The sequence below is a fragment of the Bradysia coprophila genome (assembly GCF_014529535.1).
Source record: "Bradysia coprophila strain Holo2 chromosome X unlocalized genomic scaffold, BU_Bcop_v1 contig_98, whole genome shotgun sequence".
Classification (NCBI taxonomy): Eukaryota; Metazoa; Arthropoda; class Insecta; order Diptera; family Sciaridae; genus Bradysia; species Bradysia coprophila.
The window spans coordinates 1,413,352-1,436,438 of record NW_023503371.1 but is presented as its reverse complement, the minus strand read 5'-3'; the positions used below and the strand labels follow the sequence as shown (position 1 = coordinate 1,436,438).

The 23,087-nt window shown below is 31.4% G+C and overlaps 1 protein-coding gene across 21 annotated transcripts in view; it reads right to left on the bottom strand.

Moving 5' to 3' along the window:
* Window positions 1-423: 423 nt before the first annotated feature.
* LOC119070545 (elongation of very long chain fatty acids protein AAEL008004) overlaps window positions 424-23,087 on the bottom strand; it is a 41,123-nt gene continuing 18,459 nt past the window's right edge. For 3 of the 21 annotated variants that reach the window (XM_037174918.1, XM_037174920.1, XM_037174919.1), the window contains exons 4-13: window positions 14,752-14,818; window positions 13,523-13,605; window positions 12,619-12,726; window positions 12,207-12,287; window positions 11,376-11,459; window positions 6,445-6,501; window positions 5,738-5,843; window positions 5,469-5,605; window positions 5,173-5,331; window positions 424-1,547 (exon numbers count right to left, since the gene is read on the bottom strand). In XM_037174918.1, coding sequence (XP_037030813.1) covers window positions 1,296-1,547; window positions 5,173-5,331; window positions 5,469-5,605; window positions 5,738-5,843; window positions 6,445-6,501; window positions 11,376-11,459; window positions 12,207-12,287; window positions 12,619-12,726; window positions 13,523-13,605; window positions 14,752-14,809 — 1,125 coding nt within the window. In that variant the 5' untranslated portion in view covers window positions 14,810-14,818 and the 3' untranslated portion in view covers window positions 424-1,295. The other 18 variants (XM_037174930.1, XM_037174928.1, XM_037174929.1 and 15 more) reach the window with 16 other exon arrangements.

Genomic DNA, 23,087 nt, shown 5'->3' with positions numbered 1-23,087 from the left:
ATTTTTCAATAAATTAATAAAACATTTTCGAGTCGAGAACAAATTAGTTTTTGCTTCATTTTTGTTGTGTTTTTTTTGTATTTAAAATCCTAATTAAGAATTTTTTTTCTCTTATTTATTGCACCAATCGAGCATAATCCGATACGTTTTTTTTGTAAGCTTTGCTTTCACAGAAAATTAAATAAAATAAATGTTTTGAATGGAATTTTCTTTTTAATTAAAAAAAAACATAATGCCCGATGTGTTTCATTGTTCTTCCTTCGTCGTTCTAAAATAATAAAAAAACGAGACACGAAATAAATTTTCATTTGATTTCCATTTGATTTCCATTTAATATAAAAATTGTTTTTTTTTTCAAATTAATTGTAATTTTTTTAGTTTATAAATAATTTAAGTTTAATGTACATCGTTTTGTTTTTTTGTTTTTTTTCTTTTTTATATTGTTGGTTAACCAATTTTTTTTTATATATCATTTTCATTTAATTATATTTATATACTTGATCGCCAGCACAAAACCCGAAACACTAAAAAATTGATATGTGGTCGAATTTCTAATAAGGCTTTCGTTTTATTGACAACAAAAAAAATGTAAAAAAAATTATTTACAATAATCTTACGCGAAATAACATTTCTTTGTTTTTAAACAAATAGATAGAAAAAAAATGACCAGGGAGGCATATACAGACAGACAAAAAGAAAATTGAATTCAATACCAAAAAGACAAAATTACAATTACATTTCGTTTAGACTAAAATGCGCCCCAAATTTCGACACAAAACAGTAATAAAAAAGAAAGAAGAAGGGAAACAAAAATTTGAAATTCAACCTAAAAATACGTTAACAAAAAGTTCTTACTCAGAAGTTAATTATAAAAAAAATTATGTTCACACCGACTGGAAATATTATACATTCGACAATTAACTTTTGATTTTTGTTTAAAAATTTTTTTTTTATTTTTTAACTCTAAATTCCATACATTCGTACCTAATACACAATTCAATCTGATTCATCGTTTAGTTGTTTCATTTCTATTTCTTTTTCTTTTCATTCTAACAGCATGACGCGTCAATCGTTAATTTGATTTTGCGATATATTTGATTGTAGGTGTGTGGTTTCGTGGCATCGTAGAATTTGATTGAGTTTTAATGTTTTTTTTTCGGTTTTGTTTACTGTTTTCTATTTAAATTATAATTTTCTGTTCTTGTTGTTTGTTTATCATTTCACCCTCAAATTTTTTTTAATATTAACAATTGCTAAAAAACTAAAAAAAAAATTTATTTAAACCTAAATCGCTACTATTTTTGCACTTTTCGTCTTGTTAAGTCTGTAGGTGAATCGATGTTACTGTAATCTGTTTTATGGTTAAGACTACCATTGGCTACGCCGTTACCATTTTCGTGTTTGTGAACAGCACCGTTCGAATGGATGACACCGTTTTGATGTTTCATCGTTCCGTTCGCGTTTACTCCGTTTTCTTTAATGCTACCGTTTTGCTTGAGTCCGTTTTTCAGCGTGTCATTTTTCTTTTGCTCAGCTTCGCGTCTCAACTGAAATTTTAATAAAATTTAACGATTGAGTTGTGATCACAAATGTGTATGTAGTCCGATAAGAAGAAAAATAATTTAATTTCGGATGCTAGGGGGACATACATAAAGGACGTCCGCGTTTGAAATCGTTGATAGCTTCAAATAGTTCCCTGAGATAGAGAGTAGAGCATACATTTAACTTCCCAAATATGCACGTTTTCAGTTACAGCTCTCTCTGACACCGAATCGTGGACGTCCTTTATGTATCTCCTCTAGACATAAAAGTATTTGCAACACATATCAAATGGTGTTGTATGGTTAGCATCAACAATAACTTGTCCGTTGAGATGGACTATTCTGCGTTAATCAGAGATCGTAAATCGTCAAATAACATATAAGGGGTCTTTCAAATAGCGCGTCATATCATGGCAGCTTTCCAATTTGTGAAAGCGTGAAAACGAATCAAAGATCCTTTTCCGTCACTGGAATTCTCCAGTTTTTATCAGAAGTCATTTCTCCACGGATGGTAAATCCTCATCGTGGAATTCATACCCGAAGATGTAAACCCTAAGGTCGGTGTAAAACGGCCAATCCCTAAGGATACGCACACCAATCTTAGGTGTTAAACCACAAGAACAGAATAGGGTTATTAGACCGATCTATTATATGTACCATCATTACTCGCTTTATTTCCGATCTGGTGAGTTTAAGACAGTTGTGTGTTAATCTTTTCAGCCTGGACAAATGTACTGCATGTGGACTAAGATTTCAGCGCCTCATTTTTTTTCCATCGCCTGGCAAGAGCCAGACTTGCCCTGAGGTTAATTCACCACTGGCATAAGAAGCTTCAGATGCATTAGAGTAACAATCTCGAATGGCTTATCAATGTTTATTTTTAAACAAGCAGTAAAATTCCACTATCATCTGACGCATTCCATGGAGGTATGTATGGAGCGTGTACGATCTATGGAAACTACAAAAATAATAAATTCGAGAAGGTAGTAGGTCGGGCGGAGGAAATACCCAAAGTAACCTCCTCGAAAATTCCAATTGCTACATGTTTCTACACGGCCACATGCGGGAAATAATGCTGTATCCTGGTAACCAGTTAAAAATTTGGATACCAGAAAATCAAGCCTTCGCTGAACCGGCAAATGTTCGACAGTCAGTTTTACATTTTTAGTTACCGGGAAGTTATGACTCTGTTACCGGGAATAAAACGTTACTTGCATGCCCGGCCACATGACGAATTTTTTTTTACATTTCGAACATTACCACGAGTCTGTACACCATATCAAATGCATAAGAAAGTACAACACTTCAACCTGCTTTGTATACTTACAGAAAAGATCAAAGTTACATCAACACTTATGCAATTTATAATAAATGAAGTGTCTGGCGTATATAAAAGTATATCGCGCGTATTATATATTTAACATTCAAGTTTATGGCTTATTTGTAAATAAAAATGTTCTCTTGTGCGATTTGGTTATTGAACCTCGAAAAAAGAATATTTTTATCGCAGAAAATTAAAAACGAATTAAGACAATCTATCGATAGTTTTGAATAGGTTACGAACGTTAACGAGCGACTAAAAAAAATTATTTTCCATTGAACCGACACCTAATTGCGTTCACATAAAGTGATGAGCGGTCATAATGTTAAATGTATGGTAGGTCACCGAAACTGCATCAATTCAATTACCACACAATAAAACTGGTGCTAAAGGTGAACAATGTAAGGATAACTGAGCCGGTTTAAAAACAAAATCAAAAAACGATTGCTCTGCCAAACGATCGATAAAGAAGTGGCCTTTTGCCATTAAAATGGTAGAAGGAGGAGGAGAAATCGTACACAATTCGTTTCGTTTCTTCGTGTGTACAAACAAAAATTTTACTTTGACGAAATCGCGGAGTGATTCGGTGATAAATATACGAAAAGTCGACGAATGTTGAAAAAAGCGTCCGTAAAAGTTTACGTATTTTGAACCGCCCATTCTTGGTACGGAATTTCAACAAAGCGAAATTTAATTTTTTGTTTCTCCGTATTTTGTAATAATTAAATTCAATGACAAAATTGCCAAAATGTCTTGTTCAATGTCCAAAACGTTCAATTTCTATTTTATACAATAATTTCAATAATCTTTCATATTATTTGTATTCACACTGTCTGTTGTGCTTATAAATTAGCATGTTTATCATCGAATTTGATTACGTATATGTTGTGTGTTGAATTTATCTTCCAATGTTGAAAAAATTCAAAAAAAAAAATGTAAAATGGTAAAGGAGAAGAGTGTGTAAGGTTAGTGGTGTATTATCTCGCATTTTATATGGTTATGTGATTATATGTGGAAAATATATAAAAATCTTTGTTTGTACTCCGGTTATGAATGAATTTTTTTTTTATTGAATTGATGTTACGGATACGTGAGAAATGAAGGTTATTATACCAGCAAAGTATTAAAAAGTAAATTAAATAAAAAACTACGATTTATTGACTCGGTGTGTATGGAAATAGAAATTCTGAAAATTTGTTTGTCGTCAAATCACAAACCAATTTCAATTCACCGAATGAGACCGCGCTTCGATATACCATTCGGACTTTGGAATTTCTACGGACGACTACGTTATACGGACACATTCACGCGGTGTTTGAAACACTCGGGTTTACTGTGAAATTGTGGCTGGATATTATGAAATTGTGAAGGCACAAAATTCGGGATAAAAGTTGAAAAGTCTCGTTTTCGTGTTATTGACCTCGGGCCTCTCCTCGGCTGAACAAATTTAACACGAAAGCTCTACTTTTTTGACTTTTTATCCCTCTTCATTTAAAATAAATAAATAAAGGATCGGGTACTGGTGGACTCAAATGTTTCCGGGGTCTGCGTCTACCACTAGTCTGTTCCATCACATTTCTATTGATGATACGACTAATCTCAGTTGCAGATCATTTCCATTCGGATCATTGTCCCGTACCTAGGACACAACCATTTTTCTTTACAAAATGTCGCACAACCAAATATAGGTTCGCTTCCACTTCTATGTATCATCGATTTTGAATGTACTTGAAAAAAAAGGTTCCTTCAAACTAGAATTTTATTATCTGGCAGACCTCATGAAAATCATCTTCAAACGAAATTCATTTATTGCCAATTTATATGCACGAATAAAAGCCGACCTCTGGCGTACGCACATTTGAATGTTATGACGGACGCTAAACACTAAAAATTTCCGAAAAAAAACCGAGAGAAAAAAAAACAAAAATTGCAATGCCAAAAGTATGTGCATTCAAAAAAAAATGATTTAAAAAAAGCGAATTTGAATAAATAAAAAAGAAAACGAAAAAATGTAAAACGAATGCCAAACGAGCGTGAATAAATTTGCTGTCTTCGGCTTATGGGTGAGTGTTTTTCGTGAAAGGGAATTTATCATTACGATTAAAGGTCAAAATCAGAGGTTCATGAACGTAAAAAGTTGTTATTGCAACGCAGACCAATTGACATTTTTTTTTCTTACTTCGTTCAAAGATAAAAAATTGGTTCAAAGTCCTCTCACAGAGTTCAACTTCCACTGCGTTGACGTAAGAGATTTATGTTGGTAATTTTGTTGTTGTTGTCATTTTTTTTATATTGAATTTGGATACTTACTCGGTCTTGCTTCGCTTTGTATGTGGATTTGTAGAATTCATTGAAGAGGAAGAAGAACATAACTGCATGCATACCGATCCACCAGACAAATGCTCTTGGATAATTGCAATCGATAAATAAGAGTTGGAAGGCGTGAACCATAATGGCAACGAATTGTACCTAAAAAACACAACATGAAACTAAATAAAACGAATCCCAAAGATACGCATTCAATGAACAGTATTTTCGTTGATACTCAAAAAAATAAATAATTTTTTAAATAAAGAAATGAAAGAATCAAAAAAATAATAATTTACCATTTGCAGAGCGGTAAGGTATTTTTTCCACCATAAAAATCTTTGGTATTGTGGCCCCATTGCCGCAAACATATAGTATGTGTACATTACAATATGTACGAATGTGTTAAGCAATCCAAAGAATGTACTGTGACCACCTTCGGGTTCAATTAATAATATTTTTTAGATAAATAAATATTTAATTATTTATATTTCTCATTCGTCGCAACAGAAATATTAATTAATTGAAATTAATACGACGAAACAAAAAAAATGTTTTTTTTTATTACCTGGTGTAAATTTTACACCGAACCAGACTGACATTGGCATACAACCATGATGAATAACATGTAGTGTTGTCACCTGACTAGTTTTCTTTCGCATTACAAAGAAAATCTAGAAGAAGAAAAAAAAACAAAGATAAAGGAAAATTCAAAATAATTTATTTATTTTTTGGTTTATTCTACTAATTAAATTCACTTTTCACTTTTAATTTTGCGTACGTTTTTAAATGTAATTTGCCTAATTAATGTCTCGTGTTACTTGAATTAATTACCGAAAGAAAGACAGAAAAAAAAACTGTGTCGGATCGGAGAGTGATAATTTTATTTTTTTGTTTAAACAAATATGTGTATCAATCAGGAAATAATTTAATTTTTACAACCTTCAGATCGTCAGACTAAGCGAAAGTATTTGGATACATTTATGTTTTGTTTTATTTTTTGTTGACTTAAGTGTATCCGATGCACTGGTTTGGTTTTTTTGTTTGTTTATTTTCAATGTGCAAGAAGTTACGTAAAATGTTTCTTTTTTTTAACGAGACTATAATAATCAACCAGTTTTTCGGTGTTGATATTTTTGATTTTTTGTTATTTATATTAAATTCATTTAAACATAGGAAATAATATCAAATTACGAAATTATCGCTTGCGCTAAATTTGTAATAAAACGCAAAGAAGTAAAAAAAAACGGAGAAATATTCACGGTCAAAACTTACCGTATCCATGAATTCTGTAAATTTCGAGAAGTAGTACCACCAGCACGCGTGAACCATCTAAAATTGTTAATGTTCATGTTTAATTAAATTACAATTTTTTTTTCATCGTCAAACAACATTTTGCTATTTTATCGCTCTGATGCTGCAAAACGCACAACAAAACACAAAGATTTTTGTCTTGCATGTTAATTACATTATTAAAATTGCGAATATCCGATATATCTTTTTTACATTTAATGAGTACCTTGAACTCCTCGGAATACAAAATTCATTTTATTTTGGAAAAAAATATGTTTTTTTTTGCAGCACCGGCGCTAATTGTGTATATCTCAGACGGTGTTTTCGAAACTGTATTATTATGTTAATTACAATTATTATTTAATTAATAACACATGGATAAATAAAAAATATTGTTTTTTTGTTCCAACACTGCATTGTGTAATTGTGGATTGTGATCGTTATGGTTTTTTCGTTTTGGCATTTAAATGCGAAAACATTTTACACCGTTTAATGTGGGTTACTGGAATATATATATTTTAAATTAAAAATATGCTGCTCGTGCTAATACCGAATTCTTTTTTATTTTATTTTTCAACTTTTGTTTATGTGTACTATTTTAAGAAAATAAACAAATTAACGCAAAATGTGAATTCAAATTTTTTATTTTATTTTATTATTAAATAACAAATTTGGTTTTATTTTTAACAACACAAAAATTGTCTAGCAATACTTGTTAAATACAAAAAATGAGGTTTCTGACAAAAAAAAATTTTTTTCCGATATGCTGAAATAGCTGGATAATAATTACTTTATTAAATAAAGCTGATTTCATGACACGCTCGCGGAACTTAACATTATTGGGTAATGAAAAAAAAATTAATGCTGAATGTATAAAAGAAGATTTTTTTTTTACAAAGACAGTTTCAATTTATTGCAAAAAAAAAACTAATAAAACTAATTGCAATAACAACTGGGCAATTAGAATTTCCAAACTTATGTTTTTCAGGTGTGCTGTAGGTCAAACAGCAATTAGTTGAATTCTAAATTGTCGTTTGTCACACTTATAATGGTAGCATGTAGGTTTATGTACAATTTTCCGTAAACATTTCTAAAGTCATGCCATTTCTAGACAGTGGTAGTGGCGCCGAGTATACAGACAAGTCCCCAATGAATTGAGAGAAAACTTTTTTTAATGAATTTAATTGACGAGTAGCTACTCAAAACACATTTCTAACATTGACTTTTGTTAGATAGAGATCACAAAAATAATCTTGTCCCGAGAATAGTCGAAGTCAGCGCCTCTGCATTATATAATCACTTACTATGAATAATAGTTTACATCGAAGGAATTATAGAATCCAACAATCTTAAACCAATTCAACTTACTCATTTTCACATACTTTACGATGTGAGTACAACATTACGATATACGTTTTCGTATGTATTATAGCGTCGATATCACAATGGAATGGAATAGCACGTGGATTTAAATTGTTTAATTTTATAATTTTACACCTGTAGCGACAATGGATATTTAATATTTAATATTTAATCAAGCTGTCTGGCGAAAAAACGTAAAATTTCTATTGACATTATCAAATACGTCTGATCTCGTTTGCAATAACATCTATTTTGGTACGAAAAGTTATACCATCAATTGCAGTAACATTTGGACAATAAATTATACTTTCTAGACTCTTCTCCAGCTCTGTTAAATTGTATTGTGTTCTAAACTTTCAATGATTTTCAGTATTGTTCATAAAAGAAGTTTTGGATATTTAAAAAAAAACTAATTTGGAATTCACTCGTCGAAAAATAAAATTTTTTGAATTTTCTACTCAAAGAGCAGTTTTAAAAGATTAAAAAAAATGTTTTTCCACTTTTGCTTTAAACTCAACTCAATTAAAGTTTGTAATTGGTTAGCATTCTGCAGTTTTAATTGTTCCACTATGTTCTACATCATCAAAAGAAGAGTATCGTTTCATCCACACGTACGTGTGGAATTGGAGAAACGTAAAAACAAACGATACTTCTATGTAGTGAAATACGTGTGGAACAAATAAAACGAAAGAAACAAACGAAACCCACCTAAATTACATTCTTATGATGAGATCAGTTTATCAACTAAAATTACACGAATCAACTAATCCACAGATTACATACATTTTTAATAGGTCACCAGTTGTTCGAAAAAAATTTCTCCCAAACATTTCCAGTCATTTACTGTTTGCATTTTTTTTTAAATTTCTTTGAGAATTGCATAAAATTGATTATAATTCTTGTAAACAAATTACCAACGAAATGAGTATTATGTTAAGTGTCAGTAACTTACCTTCTATCGGATAAAAATAACCACTTCGTTTAATTTGTTTAAATAAATTTAATTAACACAACGATGCAGTATTGATCTGAGATATACAACAACATTTTTTATCGCTTTAGCACAATGCGTCTACGAACATTAATGGTAGGATATGTCATTTTTTTTTTTAAAACGGCGATCAACATAAATACCTCGTTAAAGTTAGAGTTGATTTTCTGTTTTTTTAAAGGAAAATGACATAACCTTCAGTAAAATTTTTTTTTCTCACTCTCACACTCTCTATCTCTCTCTCATCATTTTCAAAAAAAAGTCATACATGAAATAATGCAATGCAACGTTACAACAAACTAAATTTGGAAAATCCAAAACAAAAATTTTGTGGTCCATTCGTAAAACATAAAAAACAAAGATGCAAACTATATATCAATCAATTGGGTTGCAGTTAATTAGATCATTAAAAAAAAATGCTCAAATTGGCATAACCAAATACGAACAGATAGTAAGTTTTTTTTGTAACACTCTCGTAAAGAAGAGTAATATACTAAAAAAAATAATAATAATTAAGTTGGTTAGTCACGTATATATACAACATAACAAATAACATATTAGACCATCAAACACACATGCACAAACGGCAAAATTGTTAGCTTTGAATATTTATATATATCATATGTATCTTATTGTTCCAAACACCAAATACCAATTTCAATTGATCAATGAAATTTACAAAAAATAATAATTCGATTTATTTAGTATACGAACTAGCAACATTATTAGTAATACAATGGTAATATGTACATTGACTGCAAGGAATGTTTATGGTCGAGATGGTTCTTGATAATCGGACATTTTTTGTATGTGACATGACGCCAAAATTTCACGAGAACGCAATGAATTTTTTACAAATATTTCTTTCCTAACTAGTGTTCTGACGTCCGACACCATGAAAAGAATATTGTCCTCAGCTTATGCAAAGGGAATTTTTGTTTAGCGCACGCGATATTCCGTTACTCTCGACTCTGGTGAGCTCGTTTATCAAAATTGTCCCAGGCCCGAAAGGGTCTTTTTGGAATTTTGTATAAAGGGTTTTTTTAAGCCAGTCTGGCCTTGATTGTCCTCACGCTCTCACAAAAAAAAATTATCGAAAATATCCTTGGGTGTGTAAACAGACTTTACAACTGTGTATGTACGTGTATGTGTGTAGGTACGGCCTACCTGCTCAATAATTTCGATTCAGTTGGAACTGATGTCTAAAATATTGAATTAAAAATGATGATTTTGTGTTTGTGTCATTTTTTCATCTGCTCAACAAAAAAAAACCAGGGAACTGATCGACTGTCTTCGAAAATGTTGAATTTTGCATCAAAGAGCGCAAATAATTGCATTTAAAAACATTGTAGGTACAATTTAAGATCAATCAAATATTTGTATTACGCAAAAAAACGAACAAATTTACAATTAAGACCTCTGTACCACTGAAATCTTTTTCTAAATTTTTAATTGACACACCCATATTATAATAGTAATTCAAAATAGAAATTGATAAAAAATAACCTTGAGGATTTGTAATTTTTTTCTTTCGAAAATAATTAAGAGCTTGGAAAAAGCTTTGAAGTGTGTTTGGTTTTTTCTGTATGTGGGGTCAGAAAACCAAAACTAACAACAAATCATGTGTCTGCCCATTTTGATAAGTGGTTTCAGTTTACCCAAGACGGTTTTTTTTTATCTTCAAATTTTTGTTTTTGTCGTATGCAGGCAGGCATATTTTGTGGAATTATTTCATTAAGAAAAAATGTATCTCCAGTACGGTGAATGGTAGCAATTCTGGTTTTACATAAAATGTAGAAGACGAAAAAAATATATATTAAAATTGGTTGGGAAAGTCCACCATATTAATTTCGATTTGGAATTAAATATACACACCGCACATTAAAATTGTTTTTGTGCTATGACCTTGGCCATTAAATCGGTTCAAGATAAAGGTGAGCTGACCAAACGACATTCGAGAGGTTAAATCAATTGCTACACATTGATCGTCCACCGTGAAAATGTTTTAAATCGCAAAAAAAATCAAGGAAACGGCGTCAAGATTGTTACGACAAATTGTTATTTGCGTTTTATATGTATACGATTAGTGTACAGAAGAACGACAAAAAATTGATCAAATTTTATGAGATTCTTCGACAACATCAGATTATATTTTTATCAATCTCACCGGTATTAATTGAGTGACGAATTCAACTTTTTTTTTTCTCTATGTAGGTGTGATACGACTGGAAAGTAATATTCATCAATTTTAACAATCAATCAGTGCTAAGGTTTTTGAGACAGAAAACAACAACAACAACATAACTCGTGCTAGTTACGTAAACTAAAAGAGATTGACGATATTGGTGTATAATGTTTGATATATATTTGTATAGTAGGGTGGTTAATGAATCCAAAACGAACAGAATAGACAAACAATATGTGCAAACAGAAAGATTAACCCGTATATATGTAAAAAAATAACAACAAAAATTAAGTAAACAGAATTTGAAGTGCATATCAAAACAATGCAAAGATTCTTTGTTTCAAGGCCTCATCAAATTACACTTTTTACACGTACCCTTAACGTTTTAGGGTGATTACTATAGTCAACTGGTTGACATCGAAAATTATAATGTCCTGTTAGCCAACCGGATATTGAAATCTGTAATTAAAATATTGATTTGTTTCTATTTATCTAATTATTATTAAAAATGTATTGATGGAATTATTTAAAAATGACACGCTACCTGAAAAAAAAATCTTACAAAAAATAAAAAAAAAATAAAAAATTTAAATTAGATCAATGGTTTTGGGGGATAGGGGTATACAATATGATTTTGATAATTATTAATTTCTGTGCGTAATATGAATGATGTTAAATGAATAAAAGCTTCCTTTTTTGGTTTAAGCTGACTTTTCCTTTCGATCAGAAATGAGTCAATTTTCATCGCATGAAGTATGTTTCGGTTTTCATCTTAATTGCACTAAGATGACGGACAAAAACGACCATTTCTTTTGATCAAAATAAAGTGTGGGTGCCGCAAAATGGTATGATGATATAATGATTAAATATTCCTTTAAGTGAGACCTAGGCTCCAGCTAGGCGTGTAAGGAATAGAAGTAAATAAAAAAAAAATATTCCATAAAATGCCTTTGATTTACACACACCAGCTTTGTTATCACTTTTAATTTTTAAAAAAATGGTTCTTTACAAGGGCATGTTCGCATTTCGGCGCTCTATCAATTTTTCTATTAACTGTTTTCATTATTATGTTTTTACTCAACGACGAATTCTTTGTACGTTTTTAACAGACCACATTCTGCATGACTAAAAATATCATTTTCTTTATTTTTGCAATTATTTTTTGACTGTTTTCATGGTTTATGCTCTTCCTTCAAGCGGACTTACTCTTGTAGCTGTCGCGCTGGGACTATAATCCACGGGTTGACATCTGAAACTGTATTGTCCCCACCAACCGCCCATAAGACACTAATTTATCCGGCGAAAAGAAAATTGTTATACTTAACATCTCACTGTCTCTAACAAAAAATGTTTTTATTCTGACTAGAATATTTAGTTTTATGCGTTTTATATGTGTGACGGACTGTTTGAATGACAAAACAGTATATATGTTTTCATTCAATTTTCTTTTGCTATGGCGAAGCTGTGTGATAAGAAATATAGCGGAAAAACCATTTGAAATCAGGATAAAAAAAATAGTGTGGAAAAAATGATGACCTAATTTGGCTTGTAATAATTTTTCTTTTGAATGGAAAATAAATTGAATTAAAAATAATTTATTTTTTTGATTTAAACTTACCTCGTAGAATAACCATGCACTAAAAATTACTTGAATAAAATTATAAACTATCAGAGTATTTTGCAATTGGAATGGTTTTCGGTTCTCCATAATTTTTGGTCCCAAAACCTGTAAAAAAAAATAAACAGAAATGATCAGAATTTTTTTTAATGTTTTCGGAGATGGAATTTCTCGTTTTAAATTAAAAAAAAAAAAAGATAGACAAGAAACGCGCGGAATACATTGTACCTCGTCGTGATAAATAAATAATAAATCGATAGCATCTACTAACGTCGATACCACGAAATTGCAATCGAATTACTCAACTCTAAATTAAAATGACGTTTTTTAGTGGAATACTTATAAAATGAGTCGACTCACAAGCTTCAAAAATCTTTATTTTTCAAAGCCTAAATTTATAACTTATTCAAAAAGCCCAGGGAAACTACTGGAGTCAATTCTAATCGTGTTTCTTAGCTCCATGGAAAAAAACGATCAAATTCTGGTGACAAATAATTTGGGCTCGGTTGCATTAACTGTGTTCGGTGTCACTCAAAGTAAATATTTTGAAATGGATTTTCAATAATTTCTCTAAATTCTATCAAAATTTGCCAAAATGACTTACAATCACTAAACCGAACTGGTGTGCATACGTTATTTTGCACCAGCTGGTCACATACAATTCCAAATAGGACCAGCTGGTGCAAAATAACGTATGCACACCAGTTCGTTTTAGCGATTGTATATACCAAAATAGACACAAATGTTGCAAAAATTGGAAAATTTCAGCAAATTTTCAACGAATTCAAAAATCAATCTGCCAAAAATTGACTCCGATTTCGTCAAGCTTATTCACCGGTAGACGGATTTGTATAATTTGTAAATAATTGGCGAGTTAATCGATAGACGATAGTGTTGCACTTACCTTAACTATATATACATAGCTTAAACAAACTGCTAATGTTGGGAATGGGGAGGACATCATTGGCCAATCTTTCGTTCTGGGATCTGTAAAATTAATTTTCGTTCAGAAAAATATACTTTCGGTGCAACCCCAGACCAAATAACGGGTTTGTGCGACTTATCTCTTGAATAACAATTTTATGTTTCCGATAATGTCTGACCACATTTGAACCCAACTGGATTCAAACTGAATATTATAGCAATCAAATTATGTTAATTTCAAGTATGAAACATTCACTATAATTATATGCATGATAGTAGCTGTGAACATAGAACTAGTTGAATACAGAAAAATCTGTTGGATCTGACTCTGCTACCGTAAAATCTAGTTATGAGGTTAAAACTCAAAAAATGTTATATTTCAGTTTGCAGTTTTAGCCTCCCAGCTTTATCTGTAGCAAAAACAAATGTATTAACTGATGCCAACTAACAACTATGTCCACTGTCGTCGCACCCTTTCACACAACGATTGAACTTAATTTCTAAGATTTAAAAATTGACCTGTTCCGGGCCTTATTTCTTTCACAATTCATTTCGTTGCCGTAACAATATTCGGATCAAGATAAAAAAAAATGAATTGCATAACCGTTCAAATTTGCACCATGCGAATTATCACTCACTAGATTTAACAATTACTAATATAATATCACTGCAGAACAACAACAATCTTTTTTTTCTTGTTGTTGCAATCGTAATTTTATTTTTTTTAATTTTTTTTATTATTTATTTTTTATAGAGGAAAAAAATTGCCATTATGATTAACAAACGTGCATTGTCTTTTCGGAAATGCATTTAACAATTAATTTAGTTGATTTGTTGCTAGTATATTTTGTTACGATAATTATTGTTTTACACACATCGAGATATGAGGTTTTTTTTCCCGACCAGATGTTGCGTGTGTATTATCTTGTCCGAACAAAAAGATTCGTTTAGTTTTAATTTGCACCGTTGCATTCTTTAGTAAATAATTGCGTATTAACATTGTCATTTGATCGACCCTGACAACTTTTTTGTTATTTCCACACAGAAATATTGACTTTTATGATTTATGCCTATTCTAAATAATTGATTTCGATTTTTGTTTTATAGGAATGCGAATTAAATTTTTAAAAAAATCTTTAAATTCCAACACGTAGAATTCATATTTATTGGTAATCATGAGATGTGTGAAAATATCTGTTGAAAACATACCTCCATATGAGTCCATATATCTTTGCATACTATCTATATATCTCATTATTAAGGCCATGTTTTATATCTGCAAAAAAAAAAGAAAAAAATAGAGTGAAAATTCAAGTCGATAACAGCTTTTGATAAAAATGTTAGTCTAGAATCATTTATATAAAAAAAATCATAAAATACCATTGGCATATTATATAGCAACTATTTAGAGTTTAGTTTGATTAAAGTTTTACTGAACAAGAAAAAGGAAAACGTTTTATCATAAAACGATTTCCCCATCATATTTTTGTAAAGTAAAAACCCAGAAACATTTTATTGGAACTTAGATTTAAATCTCGATAAAATTTCGATCGTTCATTCCATTTACTATTAGAGGCTGCCCATAAAAGACTTCCATACATTGTTGGTAGTTTTTGACCCTCTTTCCCTACGTCCATGTTTTTCCTATACATTTAACATTGTTTGCCCAGTTTTGTCGACCTCCCCATCCCCCTAAATGTGGACGTCGTTTATGGACAGTCCTTTAGAGTTTGAGAATTATAAGAACGGAAAATCTCAAAGAATCCGATTTTCTCTGCTCGTTTCACATGTGTTACCAACATTATTACAATACGTACACGTATGTCTAGCAATGTTAAAATGAATAACATAAATGGATTCAAATTGTCCATTCTAACAATTCTTAATCTGTAACAAAAATGAAATTAGTTATTTGGTCTTTCAAACAATTTGCTCGTTAAAATCATATGGCATACGTATACTTTCGTCATATTGAAAGCCTATCTTCACAGATTTTCAACAATTGAATTATTATTAACAATATTTGGCTCAGCGTCAGAAGCTCCTGTTTGCTCGTTGTATGTTTGAATTAATTGCTTGTTTAGATTGTTTTCTAGTAATATTTAGGACCATTAACTATCGAAAAATGTTCATTTGTAGATAATAAAATGGAAAGCAAAATTATCATTCCTTTAGCGACAACAATGGTTTTTTTTCGTAACCATAAAGCCTAGCATCAAGCTAATAAAAAATTGAAATTAATTACCTTTTACACCGTTTTGATATTTCGGCGGTTATAATTAGCATCCATAAATTTATTGATTTTATTTTGATGTTCCTAATTTCGTATTGTTTTCATCGCGTCTACAGACATTCACTTCGGGTTGCACATGTTTTTTTTTTGGGTAGGTTTAAACCTTTACAGCTGATGGAAAACTATACAAATGGTTGCAACATCCTGTTTAGACGCATACAACGCTAAACTATATGGATTTGTTGGTATTTATATCGGATTGTATTAATTCACATATCCCTGCTGTTTTACAAACGACGCGATTTCCGCAAACTGTAAACGACCAATAAAATTGGACGAGCCTGGGGAATGAAATTTATTCACTGCACCAAAGGAAGTTGAATATTGTACTTTATTGCTTGGAAATTATTGATCGACTGATCTTTTCCACTTGGTATCGGACTCAAATCACACTCGGAAAAATGCAAACAATTCATTTTCAAAATGCATCTTCTATTGAGGAAGAAATTTTAAAAACAGTTTGAAAATTGGAAAAAACGTATTTGTTGTCTATTAGCCTGTTACAGACTGCTGTTACAGGTAACGACTGCAGAACCAAACGACAATTTCTAACTTATACTGTATTTCATAGGAAAAACCATGTTCAGAGAAATGAAGTAACAGATTTGAAATCAATTTCTTGGAAATACTTACATCAAATAAAGTAATAGATCCGATAGCCAAACTGCTAATATTTTTTACGGTCGGTAAAAGCTGTAATTAAAAGTTAAAAACGCGCAAACATCGAAACATCTACACATCTAAGAAAGTTTTTATGAAATTTGTTATATTTCCGTCACACCAAACTATGAAAAGTGGTGTATTGCTATTAAGGGTATCGGCCAGTTGCACAAAATGATATGCGTACCACTTTGCCTGAGTCAAATAGTAATAACGTTACCCAAAACATATCAATCGCGAAACTTGTACACCTTTGAAAGGGACGACGTGTGTGTTTGGTTCACAAATTGTTCAAAATAGTACGGAAACTAAGAGATACAACTATTATCAGCAAAATGAACCGAGTTCAGAAATTCAAAAATATGAAAAAGTTAAATAGTATTTTTATATGGAATCTGTTTTCTGGAGAATTTATGAAATTTCTAAACTGTTTCAATGTCCTAAACTTCTATAAAACAAAACCAATTACCTAAATTTGCTGTATTAATTTCTGGAATTTATGGAGGAATTTTATATACAAAATAGGATTTATGCTTGAAGTGATTATAAATACTGTCCAACAGATAACAAAGCTGCGTTCGAATCTTTTTCCTTTTCTAATACATTTTACATAGTTCTTACTTCGAAGAACAAGATCTGGTGTTGAGTTAAAGCAACGCGCATTCAACTAAACCTAGTACTTTGCGGGGCCAATAAATATTTAGTGGGTTAAATAAAAAAAAGGTTTTTGTTGGCTGTATCAAATGATTCATTACAAAATATATCAGATAATGTTGCTAAACTGATGTTGTATTACGAATCACACACTTGAATGTGATGCTTGAGATTTATAATTGCAACTGATACGTTATCTGAATAATGGGAAATATAAATTTTTTGGCTGTCTGTACGAGTAAGCGATTTCTCAATTGTCGGCAATTAAGGTAAAGTGTTAATTGGACATTTATGATTGATTTTCTGTAATTAAAAAGAAATATTAATGGCGAAAGTGATTTTCGCAAGTGCCGGACAGAAAGGAAATATTTTACTGTTTTGTAAGACGATCTCGAACAATGATTCCATCGATCATCGAATCAAGTAATTTACTTACCCACTTAAACATGGACATAAACAAGGACCTAAACTTTAAACAAGGTTCTAAGTGAACAAGAGCATTATGTATCATTCATTCATTCATTCATTCAATCATCATCGTCCATCACTATTAGTGTTAAAGACAATCACCCATTAATGCTAATCGATGCTGGCCGCTCCAGGGACGAGTTACAATCATAATTTAACATAATTTAATAAAACATTTTACTGACGTCAAAGAATGTCTTTCATTGATATTAAACCATCGCCACAAGGTGATTGAGTGGACCGGTGTGGTGGTTTTACTTTCGAAATCAACGTTCACGATCTGCTATTTACCCCACAAGCATATATAATATATGAGTCATGTTTGATGTTTTACCTATACAGACATTGGCAAGCATCACATCTGGTTCACAAAAAACACATTTTGTCACCTGACTGGCAATAAAAATATTTTTTTAATTTTTTTTTTGATGCTTGAACCTTTTTCACTGGCTGACTACGGAAATGCTTCTACTAGATGATTTTACGCGACAAGGTCACTACACCAATGTCATAATCAAACCGGCGAAAATATGAATTTACTCTCAGCGTAAACTAAATCTAAAGTCAATCGGTTGAATTCAATATATACGTTAAATTGTTTAGAGTTTTTTTTTATTTTATTTTTTTTTGTTTTGTTATTCTGTCCGTGTGTGACAGTATTTCACTTATATTTTTCTGTATATTACTTTCAGTTATGCAATCCCGCTGTTGATTGTTTAATTACACAGTCAAATGATACGGGGCCACATAAAAATTACAGTTTTACAAAATCTAATAAAAAAAAACTTTATCTACTGATGTGTGGCTTATCAATTTATGCCCATTTATGTGCTGGATGCAAAGTCGAGAAACGAATACACCGCTGTGGACGGACGTAAAGAAGAAGAAGAAGAAAAAAAAAAACCAGTTACATATGTGTTAATGAGTTGAAACATAAAAATTAGTACAATCGGCGAACACAGTGCCTGTCAGACTTTGAACATATCAGCACACAGAAAATATAGATAACATACCAGAGCTCTATAATAAGCCACAATACACCACATTGAAAATTTTATGTACACATTATTCACTGTATGCACGTACGTAAAAAAAATTGAAAAAAAATAAATTTGTAAGATGCAACATTATAATCTAACCTATAATCCTCTTATAAACCAGGCGGTGCGGTACGTTGTTATATAATTTCTCACAGTTTATTTTTATATTCTAATGGAATACTTATTAATACTTTATTTTAACATCAAAATGTATATACATGTGCTCGAAATGTCAGAAACCTTATTGGCAATCGTTACCTTTCCTTCTATAGAATCAACAAAATGCACTGTGTGTGTTTCAAATTTTGGTTACTATTTCTTTTCGGTTGCGAACGTTTTGTTATCAATCACTGAACTTATATCACTCCCCGTCGTCGTCTCGTTTATTTTATTTTTATTAAACGCCAAAAACGAAATTTTCTCTATCAACTCAACGTACGAATAGAGTTACGTTCAAAATCAATCAGCAACAGAAACAAAAAAAAAATAATTTTTATCATAAATTATAGTCGCGTGAGTACAAGAATGATTCAGTCATCGCGATATTCAAAACTCAACTGAATTTTAGTTTCAATCTGCTGTATGTGGACTTTTGGGAAATTTCACATTCGTACTCGCAGAGACTATACTCAGAGTTTTTGTTAAGGTGTATTTTTATTAACAATGGCAATCACACTGACAAAATTATACACATTTTTCTTGTTGTGGCGGTTGAGTTTAGAGTGTTTCTTTTTTTTTTGATTCGTTTGATCGTGTGTTTGTGTGTGATCGCATAGGCACCAGTTTTAATGTAGTTTTTATTTTGCTTTCGTAAATTAAACAACACTTCAACCAACATAATCGTAAAGTCAACTATTTTTTTTTAGTTAATTTTTTACTTTGAATTTACAACACCAATAAAGTTCCCATATTCCTAATCTAAAATGCTGATGATAAATGAGATAAGAACTCGTGAATATTCTTTTTATTTTCAATTATCACAAGACCACTAATTCTTAGTTCTTGAAGCTTTTGAATGATTTATTTATATGGCAGCAAAGTCTTCATTATGAAAATGCTTACGTTACCGGCTCTGGTGAATATAATATATGTGAAAATTGTGATAAAGCCGAGAGAACGCACACAATCTTAAAATTTGAAGTAATTTCCCCGTGCTATACTATACGCGATCCGAATTGCATGAGTGGTTGTGTGGGCAACAGTGTGTTAACATACAACCATGGGTGTATGCTGTAGCATAGCGCATAGCCCGACGCGTCGTCGGCACTACATGTAAAAACTACACCCATTCATATAATCATCAATCGTGCAATATTCATTTTTGTTGTTGTAGTCATTGCAGCACAGTGTCTACACTATATTATATGCTTTCCTATAAATATATGAGAAAATGATGAAAATAGTAATTACATCTAATGGGCTATGGACATTCAGTAAATTAAATTTAATATCGATAAAGAGCGACCTTTGTACATTTCGGTTGTACGAAAAAAAGAAGAAGAAAAATTACGATAGGTTTGGTCTCATATAAAATGAGTTTATTAGATGTAGGTAGAGTAAAATGTATTTTACTATGTGGACTGGAGATATTACGTACGCACAGGTTGGAGTGATCTGTCAAGCATTTCAGCTTAGAAATGATGTGGTATAATATGGGGTATATCTGAAAAGTAGTAGTTTCAATCTCTTCTCTTTTTTTATTTTCTATTAGCTACTCAAGGCTTGATTTCCACTTACCGAAAAAGCACTCCGTGTGAGAGACAAAATTGAATTTTTCCAATTTTTGCTTTGTTCACTTGACCGCTCGCTCTCTCACGGCTCTTACACGGAGTACTTCTTATCGAGTGGAAACCATACTTAAGTGTAAGGTGATGTATCCGCGTGTGTCAGAAATTTTCAGATCATGCAAGATATTTAACGAATAACTAAAAATCAAAACGGAATATATTTTCATAATATTGCATTTGAAGGTCTTAGAAATTTGTGGATTTTTTCTTAACTTTTATGTAAACAGAAATTTTAACATATCTGAGCTGTATGAGACACTGGCGTACGATTTTTATAATTTAAATTTGCTAATTTTCTGTGTGTGGTTATACACCAGTGAACCCAATGCTATACAATCGTGAACAGTTAGAAATGGATTTTCGTTTTTTCTTTTTTTTTGGTAATATATTTAGCGTGTTGATAAGGAAATTATCATGAGTCATTGTAACGTATTATAATTTTGGAAATGCGCAACTGGCCTCACAACTGACATGCACTCGGAAACAGTTCATCTCCCACAATGCTAACTTGATAACCAAAATGGTTTTTACAGCAAAAAATGATTTTGTTGAAGACCACCGGTAAAAGGGAATACAATTCAATTGAAAAATTACACACACGATGAATTTATAATACGTTGGTTTAGTAAAGAATTATCGCTGAAATTATCTAACAGGTATTATTAACAGCCTTAGATAACCGGCCGTTTTAATTTTACCGTGCGATCGTACCTACACTGTTCATCTCTGTTTAAGCAATTTACGCACTAGTTCAGCAAAACGAATTTCAATTAATTTTTCATTGTTTGTTTAACAAATAACTGTGCATAACTTTCACGTCAACTCTTGGCCGTGGAAAAATAAACATTTTATCGGCATCATAAATACAATTAAAAGAACTGTGTACTGTGTGTAAAAGGATGCATTTCGTTTCGTTTTAATATTTAAACATGATGTTGATGGGACACAGTCAACGGATAACGCTTCGTATATTCTCAGAAAGTGGGGATACAAATAAAAAACTTAAAAAATATCCACAGACCAAAGCTTGTAATTCGTAACAAAATGAAAAATATTTTCACGAGTGCCACTCCCAGTCAACATACAATTTCCACGATTGCAACTTGTGTGTATAGTGAGTTAAAATAAGTAATGGAGTAAAGTGGTTGTCGAGAAAACGTTTTCGTATCACCCCATTTTTTATACATTAAATGTGTTGACAATGTTAAGAGTTTAGTTTGGCAAGAGGGCTTTCGAATTATTTTTAATTTGGATATTAAGAGCTTTCGCTTTTCAGTTTGGAGTCAACTATGTTTTAAGATTAATTGCTAAAACAAAATGAAATAGAATTACAACAGCACACTTCCAAATAGGGTTTGTAATAGGTCAGGTCAACCTAGAAACAGAACCTGTTTTGACCTGACTTGAAAACTGATTTTGGAATTCAAGTCCAACCTATAAGGTCAGCTTTTAGGTAAACAGAAATATTTGTATGGAAAATGTCAAGTTACCTGACCTGATAATTTAGAAAAAATCAGGCTCAGGTCTTACTCTTAACCTGAATTTTTAGGTCAGACCCGATACTCAGGCCATGGTCAATCTGTTCCGAGCTATACTTCCAAACTAAACAATTCCAACCAAACCAAACAAGCTCGAAAGTTCAGAGGTTTATTTGAAGCGTTGTGGCGATTTCTAATTTAGATTTAGACACAATGAATGTCAGGGCTTTCTAACTGAAACAGACGAACAACGAACCCTCGACGATATTTTAAACGAAAACAGTAACAGCTATAATGTGAAACGCTTGCCAATTGTTAACAATTCATTCAGGCCATACGACGGGCATAACTTTAACATAACTTTAACATAACCTTTACCCGATTTTTTATTCTGACGTGACGGAACTTTAGCATAACCTTTACCCATTTTCGTCAACCGAATCAGGTTGAAAACTAAAATTCATTCTTTCCGTATTGTGTAGTACCAAATCAACCCATGTCAAATCACCTCGTAAATCACCTACACTATTAAGTAAATGTTGACAATTTTTTTTTTGAGCAGGTGAAAATGAAACTACACTTTCTAAATAAAAATGTGTGCTTTGCATAATTTATTCACGTCAGACGGTGTTACATTTTACGGTTTATTTGTACGAGGGGAACGATGGGATATGACCTTGGAAATGGAAACAATACTTGGAGTTATCCCTTTTCCTGCGCTTTAATTTCGATACCTTTGTGTCCAATACATAATAATTGTTTCGTGAAATATCTTCCCCATTCGTAACAATATTTTAGCCTAATAAAACACAAACATTATTCAAAAATTCATTGTAAATTGATGATCGATAATTAACGCGTGTTATTCCCTTCCCCGATAGACACACAAATAAAGTAATTCATTTCCTTTTCAACACATATTTCATTTCGACTTTCATTTTATTGAATTGAACCCGACCGTATTGTATCGTAAATTGAAAGAAACCGAACGTAAATCACACATCGATAAGCACACCCTGCGTTATTATTATGAGAGAGGTCCCCATAATATATCCAATTTTGGTCGGAGCACGTGGTGGATGGCTATTAAAAAATTTAACAATTTCGCTTTTCTTGAACCGATGTGTGTACAATGTACATTACAGCCAACATATTTTTTTTTGCA